The sequence below is a fragment of the Temnothorax curvispinosus genome, unplaced genomic scaffold (genome assembly GCF_003070985.1).
Source record: "Temnothorax curvispinosus isolate PA1 unplaced genomic scaffold, ASM307098v1 QBEX01000501.1, whole genome shotgun sequence".
NCBI lineage: Eukaryota > Metazoa > Arthropoda > Insecta > Hymenoptera > Formicidae > Temnothorax > Temnothorax curvispinosus.
This window is the reverse complement of record NW_020210281.1, coordinates 31694-44037: the sequence shown is the minus strand read 5'-3', so window position 1 is coordinate 44037 and position 12344 is coordinate 31694. Positions and strand designations below refer to the sequence as shown.

Below are 12344 nucleotides of genomic sequence, written 5' to 3'. Positions count from 1 at the left end.
TGGCATTCAGTGGTATAATATTTTTGTGTCGGAATTGGATGGGATTCAAAAAAGACAAATTCTTTCCAAAATAAGGAATTCCATGATATTGAAATTATTTCAATCCCTTTTTTGGACAGAATGGAATTCGGAAAGTCCTTAATTGAATTCCTGGCAATCCCGTTTTAATTCTTTTCAATCTTTTTTTGTTTGCTGGGATACTCGTCTCGCCAACGCTTCCAAAACTGTTGGTGCATGTGAACCAGTTGCCATCGATCAAGTCGGCTCATGGGCACCGGATCCAGGTCAAGATACGGAACAGCTACGAGGGGTTCCACGGTGAGGAAGTGCCCCGGAGAGAGTACCCCAAAGTCGTTAGAAAATCGGAGCTAGTAGGGCATAAGGGCCTGGAGTTCAGAATAGCTTCTATCTGTGTTATGAGAGTGCTGAATTCCTCTACGGTAAGAATCTGCGCTCCTACTACGCGCTTTAGATGGGTCTTCATTGACTTGACCTCCGCTTCCCAAAGACCACCGAAGTGTGGCGCAGAGGGAGTATTAAACGACCATTGAATTCGTTCTCGCTCTGAGGCGGCTTGCATGTAATTAACGAGCTCTCGCTAAGCTCCAACAAAATTGGTGCCGCAGTCGCTATATATCCGCGAGCAGCGGCCGCGCCTGGCAATGAAGCGCCTCAAAGCTGACAGAAACGATTCAGTAGATAAGGAACAGGCGAGTTTTAAGTGAACTGTTTTTGTGGCAAAGTAAACAAAAAGGTACACGTAAGCCTTGAACGGAATTGCTCCGCGAGAACGACGATTGTAAACCAAAAATGGTCCAGCATAGTCGACTCCAGCGATCAAAAAGGGCTTAGCCGTACACGATCCAGTGGCAGATCCGCCATGGGAGGTTGTGCCGTACGTAGATTCGCTCGGAAGCACTGATAGCAGCGCGACAGACAACGCTTAATGGCCTGATGGGCCCCAAGAACCCAGAAGTTCTGCGACATGATATAATGTAACGTTCGACGTCCCGGATGCAAGTGTAAACAATGAGTGCGCTCTATTTTAAGTTCCGTTAGCCGATGTTTGCTAGGTAACAATGCTGGGTGCCTGGGGCGAGTTTTCGCAGAAGTTTGGAGCAATTCTGATTGCGTTTTAATCTATTGATGTCTTCTGCAAAACAATAAGATTGTACGAATTTGACAAGAAATAGTAAAGTTGAATGAAATTCGACTTGATCTACCGCGAGTGTTCTATTGTGCGAGTTCGATTTGAGTCGGTGAACGAAGCATAGACAATACGCGAGCACTCGGATGAGTTTGTCCAACGACGAAAAACGATCGAGAAGCGAATCCACAACAGTGGCATCGGCAGGATCTGTGGTGACAAAGGCGTGAGACTTCGCTTCCTTCTCAGGAAGATCTTCAACGTCCGATGTTGTTGTTTGAGTGGGTTCAAAGTCAATAAGCCACGCGGGGCTAGTCCACCAAATCGAATTAGTCACTAAATCGCGGGGAAAAAGTCCACGGGAGCAATGATCCGCCGGGTTAGACTCGGTATCGACGTGGCCCCAAACTGAGACCCGTACGTTGTCCTGAATCCGGGCAACGCGGTTGCGCACAAACGTCTTCCACCGATGTGGAGACGAGCAAATCCAGGCGAGGGAACCTCGAAATCTGACCCGGCATATTCGGCATCAATGGTAAAATGTCCCTGAAGGACTTGACGAACGTACGCGATCAACTTTGAGAGAAGTTGAGCTGCACAGAGCTCCAAACGAGGTATTGTAATAGGCCGAAGCGGTGCTATCTTAGATTTAGCGCAGAGTAAGCGAATTACTACACCATCTCGCGCAACAAAGCGTAAGTAAATTACGGCTCCGTAACCCAGCTCACTGGCATCGCAAAAGCCATGAAGCTCACAACGAACTACATCGCGAGTATCAAACGTGCGAGGAACGCGAAGGGACGCCAACGCGTCGAACTCAGCTCGATAATGTTCCCAACTGCGACAGATATCTGTTGGAGGCTCGTCATCCCATTCCAACTTCAGCGTCCACAAACGTTGTATTAAACATTTTGTCGTAAACGTGAGTAGAGCCAGAAATCCCAAGGAGTCGAAAATACGCGCTACCTCCGACAATATGGTGTGTTTAGTACATTTGCGATCCGAAGGATTGATTTGAAATCCAAAACTATCGGATTGCGAATGCCAACAAAGGCCTAAGACTTTAAGTGATTGATCCTCGATCGACTCAAACGATAACATAGATTGGCTACATAATTGCGGATTGAGCCCATCCAACGCGGCAGTATGGCTACTCGCCCATTTCCTAAGTTCAAAGCCGGCGCTCCGGAGTAGCGATAACAATTGATCTCGAAGCGCGCGAGCCTGTTCCACCGTACGGACGCTAGCCACAACGTCGTCCACATAAAGTGCTTCGAATAATGCAGCGAAAGCTAAAGGATATTTGTCGCGATATTCGAGAGCTACCTGGAGCAAGCAATAGATCGCCAAGAACGGGGAAAAAGTAAAGCCGAACGTAACTGTCTTGAAGAGGTAATCAAGGATAGGATCCGACTCCGAGAAACGCCAGACAATGCGTTGGTAGTCGCATTGCTCCGGGTTCACTTATATTTGACGAAACATTTGCTTCACGTCCGCGGTCAGAGCTACCGGCTCGGCGCAAAATCTAAGCAGAATGGCAAATAGGTCTTGCTGTAATTTCGGACCACTGAGTAATGTGTCGTTTATTAATACACCGTTTTGGCACCTCGACGAGGCGTTAAACACTACCCGCAACTTGGTGGTAGTGCTATCTAGTTTGTACACGCCATAGTGAGGCAAATAATAAATGTAACCATTCAACGGGAATGGATCACTAATTAATTCCATATGACCGCTATTGAGATAGTCTTGCATAAAATTATTGAAACTAGTTCTAAATTTGGGATTTGATTTGAATCGGCGTTTGAGCGCGCGGAGACGACTAACAGCTATAGAACGCGAGTCGACAAATGTAGGAAGATCCGACGCAAAGGGGTACGAAACTACGAAGCGACCTGAGTGGTCACGATAAGTGGTTTTTGCAAAAATCTCCTTACATCGACGATCTTCTTCCGAACAAGAAGTGTGTTCTGGTACTTCTTCCAATTGTCAAAATTGACCCACTGCGGTCTCGATCGACTCGAGAGTGGTAGCGAACGAGTGCAGAGGTGCTACTTGTAACGACGAAGATATCGCACCCGTCAAGACCCAGCCAAATGTGTTGAAAGCGTCCGGTTCTCCATCCCCTCCTTTACGACGACCATCACGTAAGACTGAGACAAACGATTCTGCTCCCAGTAAAATGTCAATATTGCCGGGCAAATAATACTCGGGATCCGCGAGCGACAATTCCTTTAAATAATTCCACGATTGGACTGCAACCTTACTATTAGGCAACGGCGATTTAATGTGCGGAAGAACCGTGGCCTCGATTGGAAAACGAATATCGTTGCGACCGCGTGCACGAATAACGAACGACGTAAGGCCCTGTGTGGTAGTGGCCTTAGTTTTGTTCAACGCGAATACCGTAGCACTGTGCTTGGTCCGACGAAAGCCGTCTTTCCGGAGGCAGCCTTCAGTAACAAAATTGGCCTGGCTCGCGCTATCTAACAATACGCGTACAGAGAACGCATTGCCGTGTAAATCTATCACCTCTGCTCGGACGGTCGACAACAGTACGACGCTATTGGCGAGACTAGCCATCGTCACGAGCGGTGTATCTTCCGGTTTAAGAACAGTCGCGGTATCCTGGGCGGCAGGAGTCGCGGTTACCGATTCGACCGTAGGAATGGAACTAGAGCTCTGCTCGAAATGCAAGAGCGTATGGTGCTTCATTCCGCAGGATCGACATGACCACGCGGAAGGACAATTCTTCACGCCATGTCCTGAGCGAAGGCAGTTGATACATAATTTTAGATTGCGAGCGGTGAAAAGTCTCTCCCTCGACGAGAGTTTGAGAAACCAAGAGCATTTTAATACATAGTGTTGCTCCTTGCAGACGGAGCAGTCTGCCGTATGAGTCACGAACGATGAGACCGACGCTTACGATGAAACCGACTCTTACTTTGATTTGGTTGAAAAGGTGGACGGACTCGAGACGGCCTCAAGAACTTTACAATGCTCGGAAAGAAACTTAGTGAGCTGAGCATATCGCGGGATCTCTTCAGCCCTATGGATAGATTCGAATTTCTCCCGTAACGAACTTCTCTAACAGGGGAAGCTTCTCTAACAGGAAATTTAGCAAGATAAAATCCTACGCATCGGTCGGAAATTTCATCAGGTTGAGCGCGCGCGTGTTCTCGGTGAACGTGTCCAACAAGTTGTGGAGATCATCGGCCGATTCTAACTTCAACGGTTTGGCTTCGCGTATCGACTTTAAGTGGTGGTTTGCCAGCTTTCTCTTGTTCCGATATCTGTCGAGCAGCGCGTCGTAGGCGATCATATAATACTCCGCGGCGAAGGGCAAGTTCTTGATTACATTGAGCGCTTCTCCTTTTAGCGAGGCCAGCAGATATTGATACTTTTTTATCGACGAGATTTGTTGGTTGTCGTGAATTGAAGCGTTAAACAACGCGATAAAGGACGGCCACAGTGTGAGATTGCCCGAGAATTGCGGAAGCGTAATTCGAGGCAGTTTGACCGCCGATGAGTGGCTCGAGGGCTGAGCCTGTACGGTTCCGGGCGCCGTGCCCGTGAGCGCGCGATACCGTCCCTTCACGGCGTAATGCATTTTGTCGAACTCTGCTCGAATCACGTCTTCAACTTCGAACTCGGAAGTCTCCTGGATGACTTTGAGATGCGCGTTCTCAAAGTCCTCGGCGATTTTTGCCACGCTCGGGTAGCAAGCAAGAAAGCTTTCTCGGATCGTCAATTCAGTCGAGGCCTTCCGGGCAAGCTCATGGATCTCCCGCATCCGCCGGACGCATAACTCGCGACAAGAGTGAGTTGACTTTGACTTTGACATGTTGGGTTGATCCGACCAATAGCAGTTAATAACGACAAAAGGCGATCAACTCCAAAGGCACGCAGTACGACAAGCACAATGTATCGTCGACACGTGAAAATATCGAAGAACAATAGGCTTCGAGTTCGTAAGCTAAAGGGCGAAAGAGAGAAAGAAAACAAACAACACCGTTCCGTTCGCTAAGGTGATGAGCAACGGATGGCTCGATTCGACTTCCTACGCGAAGGCTCGATGGAATATTCACGAGAGAATATTCTTCAACTATGATAAATCGTATTGTTTGCGCGAGACCGAAACGACGAGTTGATTTACGCGAGGATACGCAAACGCAAGGAAACGAAAATTAAACACAGGATAATTATCAGGGAAGATGGTTGCAAAGAACATACAAAATAATCAAAATTGTTAAATAGATTGGCACGGTACCTGGTTGCGGCGAGAAATGCACTCCGATACCTATGGCGTTACGATTAAATCAAGGTGTGTTGCGCGCGGTGTTACGGCACGAGCAGCATATACGACAGGAGCGGCGTATACGACACGAGCAATAATCCACGACACAAGCATCAATTAGGACAACTTTTTTTGACTTGATTATAAATTATAATATCTAATAATCAACTTGAAAGAACGCCAGAATGCCGAGATATTTTATACCGGAAACCAGTGCCGACAAACAATAGTCTCGATCGATGGCAAATGTTTTCTCGAGAATTCCAACGATCGGAATAATATGTATTTTGAGTCGTGCCGAAAGCGGACCCAGCAACGACGAGAAATATTGTAGCGCGTTATTAGGCCCGGTCTACAATAGATGTCGGAAGTCGGAGTCGTAAGAAATTGACCAATCACAATCTATTATTCTCTTTGCGGTCGAAAAAATGAACTGTGATTGATCAATTTCTTACGACTCCGACTTCCAACATCCATTGTAGACCCGGTGGCCTTATTGAGCGCGAGTCTATGTAGAAAAACAACGTATACACACGGCCGGTCCGCGACCGAGCGCCAAGGCCGCCAACAGCGAAGCGAAAACGTATGGCTTGCCCGAGAATATTCTAGATCTGAATACTTCGGTTATTATATTACCAATTATTTCCGACTAATAAGCAAGCAATTAAACGACAAAAGCGATTAACGACAATGGCGGGCAACGAGATTCCACGCGTGTATTCTCGTCGCGAAGCGAGTCTTGCGATCGAGAGATATCGTGACGTATGATTAGTGACACCGATTAATCGTTAATGCAATTGCGCAATTAAGCTATTAAGAGAATATTAGCAAACGAGCAAAAGGTCGGCAGTAGACACTAACGCAATAATCCGGCTCAAAGGACTAATGCTCGGGGGGTGGTAGGACCGTTCCTGGATTTGCAAATTGGTTTGTAAATGCTGATTTCAAAGGACCAGAGGAGGTATGTGTCGTCTCCTCGACGCGAAATAAGCGAAAGCGAATTTGTTAAGCGATTCACCTTTCGGTCGGCCGTTGTCGCGTGGAGGGATTCGTCCGTCCTTAGGCAGGCACATGCAGTAAGCGGGCTAGACAGAGCAAGCAGGCAGGCAGAAGCAAGCAGATTAAAGGCAGACAGCAAAGCAGGCGAGATCGCACTCTCGGATTCAGGCTTCCGTATGTTCGAGCGTGCACGAGAGGGTGTGCACCCGAGACCGTTTTTTGATGTGTGTCTTACGACGCGCGACGTCTTGACGGTGAGAGAGTGCTCGCGGTCCTATAATGTGCCGCAAGCGAGCAGTTTGTCCTTTTCGGCGGGTGCCCTCGTAAGGTGCGCGAGGGCAGCACCGATTAGTGAGTCGCGGAAATATCGATATCGATCCGAGATCCGAGCGATCTGCCGACGTTTCGCGCGAGTCATCGAAATATGGTAATATACCGATAATCTAATCCTAATCCTAATACTATTACTAATACTGACGAAACTATTTACAAAGACGAGCGCCAAACATATATAAAAGGGGGATACGACCTATTCATTCAAGAGCAAAAAATGGTTGTTGAGATGAATTTCAAAGATATCTATAACATCTATTTAAATAATTGACGTTTCGAGCCGTACTTGGTCTTCATCAGGGAGAAGATGTCAATAATGTATAAAAATAATTCAAATATATACGAAACCTAGATTGGGATCACATTTAATGCAAGCAATCAAAAACAGAACACGTCATACCGCAATTATAAAATCAACAATTAAAATTGATAAAATGCTTCCTCCTTCCTTGGATGAAAAAAAATCATCAGAGTATGACAGAGTATTATGAAGAAAGCGTGCTATCAATTTTAATTATTGACTTTGTAATTGCGGTATGACGTGTTCTGTTTTTGATTGCTTGCGTTAAATGTGACCGCAATGTAGGTTATTTCATATATATTTGAATTATTTTCATACATTATTGACATCATTTTTCTGATGAAAACCAAGTACGGCTCAAAACGTCAATTATTTAAATAAATGTTATACATGTTTTTGAAATTTATCTCAACAACCATTTTTTGCTCGTAAATAGGTCGTATCCCTCTTTTATTAGCCTTTGTTTCGAACAAGCACAAAAAAGTTTTCTTATTGTTAATTATATATGTTTTGTTTTTATTATTTAAAACTTACAATCAAAATTATTATTTTTAATCAGACTTGTTTTCACTTAGATTATTATTTATTGTAGCAACTAGTTAGTTTAATAAAACTTATAACACAGATAACTATAGAATAAAAACAAAACGGTTCATTGTAGACCATATAACATTCTTTACGATAATTTTCAAAACATACGGTAAAATAATGCAATAGAAGAAAGTTGCTTACAGAATTATAAAGTCAAATATACACACAAAATTGTAGAATAATGAAAAAAATAATAGATATAACAGCAAAAACTTAAAAAATACGTAAAACTTACAAAAAAAACTTAATTTGTCACCCAAAAATCACAAAATGTGACCGTCCTTCGCGCGATTTGCCAGCCGATTGGGGAGCCGAAGAAGGATTTAAATGCGAGTTGTTTCTTGACAAGCACAATCTGGTAACGTTACATTTATAAAATATCGCAATGGTTCATAGTGTACTACTGGATCATTGTTAGACTACCTACCCTATGTAATTGTAAAAAATAAAGATTAAAAGTTTGACATACATGTTGGTATGCAATTTTTAGATATAAATTAATTTTTAATGTAAATAAAATTTTCTAATCTCTAATACAGGTTACCCTCGCTATCCGAAAGTAGAGCGTTCTTATGAAACTTTTTGTAAGCCAAAATGGTGTAAAGTAAAAAACAATTACTATTAATTTATATGGGAAACATTTTTTTTGTAAAAACGAAAATCCTTTTCGGATATCTTTTAGTTAGCAAAAACAGGTACTAATGTAGGTCTTTCGTAAAAGTAAAGTAACATAAAGCGAACTTTCAAAAAACGGAGGATACCTGTAATTTAAAAATAGATTGTTATATTTTAAACGTAGCAACATATCGGCTTATACAAAATAATCCATTTTAGTATATGAATTAATCAATTTTTCTTATTTTAGGAAAAAAGATGTTAGAAATGTGAACAAATGTCACAGAAAGAAAAGAAAGAACTAACGCATATAATTTGCAATAAACATTTAAATATTTTTTAAAATGTAATTTTGTATCTTTTTACATCAATTAATCTTATTATTCTACATACACAAACATTAAAGTAAGATCACGGAAAAATGAATACTTTATGAAATTTTATTTTATATTAAAATGTCATTAAAATATGAAATACTTTGTGAATGTAGATATAGACTATTAATTGTATGATGACTTTACTTTAATACAGAATGAAAATTAAATTAAAAAATTTATATGATTCCATTTTAACATAATAATAATGATTGTATTTTATAGAAAAGGCTATTATATCATAAAAAATCATTGCATATGTTTATATTTTTCTTGTATACAATTTTTAAAATAAAAAATAATTGATATAAGTAATTGAGTAAGGGCAGAGGTGTGGTCTAGTGGTAGAGCGCCAGACTCGTAATCTGAGGAACCAGGTTCGAGTCCACTAGAGCCATGAATCATGGAAAAGTTTTTTTTCCGAAAAAACCGCGCTCCTCCGTGCAAGATGCGGAGAAAATTGGGCTCCGTCTTTCGGAAGAGACGTTAAACCGTTGGTCCAAAGGAGGAAAGAGTAAGGTAGTGGATGAATTGGAGGTTAGGGTTGGGTACGTCCTTTTAAAACGCCCTTTAAGGCCCCTTGGGGTATATAAAATAAAATTTTTTATCTTTTTTTTTTAAGTAATTGAGTAAAATGGCAAAAACTTGTTTAGGGGAGGTAGATTCAATGGCTTTAACCTTGACATATGTCATGTTGTCAAGGTCATGACCTTGAACAACATTCAAAAGGTTGTAGCCGGCGCTCATTGTTTGTTAAGAAGTTATTAACAAATGTAACTGATTGTGAGAAATATAACAGTTTGCATCAATGCTAAGGGAAGTAATATGCTGATGTGTGTATAGATATAGTACACATGTAGTCGGGGAGGAGCAATAGCCTCCCTGCGGCAGGGATGGGTGGGGGTGGATTTCGGTTCTCGTGAAACTTTGTTCACTTTATTGTGAGCAGGGGTGGAGTGGATCTCGCTTTATGTGGAGAGTACAATGCTGTCCAGAGATCATCCACGCAAAGCGAAGTCCATCCTAGCTCTTGCTTACAGGGCGAAACAAGGTCTATCATTGTACGGTTAGATTAGGTTAGATTAGTTTCTTCGAATACAGGAGAGCCCCTTCTCCGTCCACGCATTTTATAAATGACATTTACAATTATAATCATACAATAGGGTATTATAAAAAAGTCATATAAATTATATTTTGGTCGAAAAAATAAATTATAAAAAATTATTTCCAAACTCTTTTAAGATTTTCCAAAATAAATAATTTAAAATAAATAGAAAAAGCTAATAAAAATGTAAAATTTTTACGTGACTTGAGAAAACGCTTTATTATTAGTTACTTTGTGCATGACGTCACTCCGTTACTGAAACTTTGATAGCTAAAGAAAAGGTTGTTTACTGTGTTATTTTCTTAAAAAAGAAGTACTTATAAAATAACGGAGAAAAATAGAAGCAGAGTAGGAAAAAGCAAATTCGACAAACTTACCAAAATTAATATTTTTATGGTGTATTAAGTTATAAGAGAAGCTGATCACTTTAATGCTATAAAAATTCGAGAAGTAAAAACACACTGGTTCAACAAAAAAAAACATAAGAACAAACCTTACAGTATTCAATAACTTTTTTGACAGAAAACGATTCCGTTTGCCAAATTGTTCTCTTACGTTACGACTTTGAGATATATTTGCAGTTGCAAAAATGGGCTATTTTAGAGTATTTTGGTATATTATAACTACAATATGTATCGGAAAAGTTTGAGTAGCACCCGTTTGACCACATAACGACACCGTTGAACTGAACACGCTCAGCTGGACACTGCACAATTGGACACCTTACAATTAGACGCCGCACAATTGGACACCGCACAATTAAACACCGCTTTATCATTGTACAGTTAGATTAGGTTAGGTATCATTATCATTTACGTGATATGTTCACTGATATTTGTGCATAGACAGTACACATGTAGGCGAGGCACGAGTGGGTGTGGGTGGACCTCGATTCACGTGATAAGTTGAAAACCCATGTGGAACCAATCGTGCAGTGTCTATTCGTGCCGTGTCCAATTGTGCGGTGTCCAATATATACGTGTCGAACCGAGCGTGTCCAGTTGAACGATGTCTTATTGTTACGTGTTTAAACGGGATACGCCTAGAAGTTTAATCGCAATCAAAGTTGTTAGCATCGACATATAGTACTGGAATGCTCATACCACGTGAAAATCAGTCCGCGTCATAAAAGAGGATAAAGCGCATGTACGGCCTAGAGATTCTTAACAAGAGATCGGACAATGTGCCGTCGTGGGGTCAAACCGGATATGACGTTTTCTATGGCGGTTTATTTTGACTGTTGAATAAATATTAAGGCCGTGGCACATAGAAAAACTTAAGCAGTAAAACTTAAGCAGTAAGCAAATCAGCCAATCACAGTCAAGAACTTAAGACACGGTCCTAAGCAGTAGCGAATCCATCCGTTGATATCCTTACTGCTTAAGTTTTACTGCTTAAGTTTTTCTATGTGCCACGGCCTTTAGAGCTCGGAAAAACAACCGGATAACTAGGTACCCGCCCGCTTGCCCGGTTATCTGTTGTATATGGATCTGGATCGGTTCCATACGGGTATCCGGATAATTTGGGTACCCGTAATCGCGTACGATAGCATTCTCCGTATAAGACTACACAAGAACTGCTATATCATTTGTTTTACTGACGACACCCTGGTGATCATCATTGCCAATGACATAATTGGGGCTTGCTACCTGGTTGGCAGGCAAATGAAAGAGATGATTGCTAGAATTAAGAAGTTGGGCCTAAAAATCTCCGCGGTTAAGACCGAAGCTGTGTTTTTTGGTGGCAGACGGCGTTTTCAAGGTGGATTGACCATTCGAGTTGGAGATGTCGATGTTCTATTGAAGGACCACATGAAGTACGTCGGTGTAATGGTCGATAGTGGCTAGACATTTTGTCATTACTACAAATTTGTCGAGACTAAAGCGGCCAAGATAGCGAGGGCCTTGGGCCCTTGTCGCCTTATGCCCAACCTGAAGGGCTCTAATGAGTTCCAAAGACGTCTGTACTACTATGTGGTGATGTCAATTATTCTATACGGTGCTCCGAATTGGAGCGAAGATTCAGCGGCTGCGAGACGTCGACAGCTTCCCTTGAGACGGGCCCAGAGAGTTACGGCGTTGAGAGTGGTGTCTGCATACCGTACAGTGTCGTTGGACGCCGCAACCATGATAGCAAAAATACCACCATATTTTTTCGTAGCTGAATGCCGTAAAATAGTGTACACTAGAATTAAGGAGCTGAGAGGAGGAGATGATTGGACGATCGACGCGGAGAGAGATATCAAGACTGAGGAGGAAGCGAGTATGCGTCGGTGATGGGCGGAATATCTCCAAGATGATCAACTGGCGGGAGCAAGGACACGTAATGCGATCCGCCCTATCCTCGATGTATGGTTGGACCATGGTTTTACATACAGGTCTCTCAACTCGATTTTTGTGGTGGGGGTGACTCCAATATCGAAGTCACTTTTTGATGTCGCTGCTATCGAGGGATGTCGGTTTGAAAGTGCCAACGTAACCTATGTTGTCCTCATTGCGTCAGATAGCATAGCTGGCTCTTTGAGATTACTCACAGACTCGAGTTCGTCAACATACACGCGTTCTGTAATTTGAAGTGATGAC

The 12344-nt window shown here is 42.4% G+C and overlaps 1 protein-coding gene across 1 annotated transcript; it reads left to right on the top strand.

Moving 5' to 3' along the window:
- The first annotated feature begins 11684 nt into the window (after positions 1–11684).
- LOC112454545 lies at positions 11685–12038 on the top strand. Its single transcript, XM_025016012.1, has one exon. It carries the CDS (start codon positions 11685–11687, stop codon positions 12036–12038), a length of 354 nt encoding a protein of 117 aa, XP_024871780.1.
- The last annotated feature ends 306 nt before the right edge of the window (positions 12039–12344 follow it).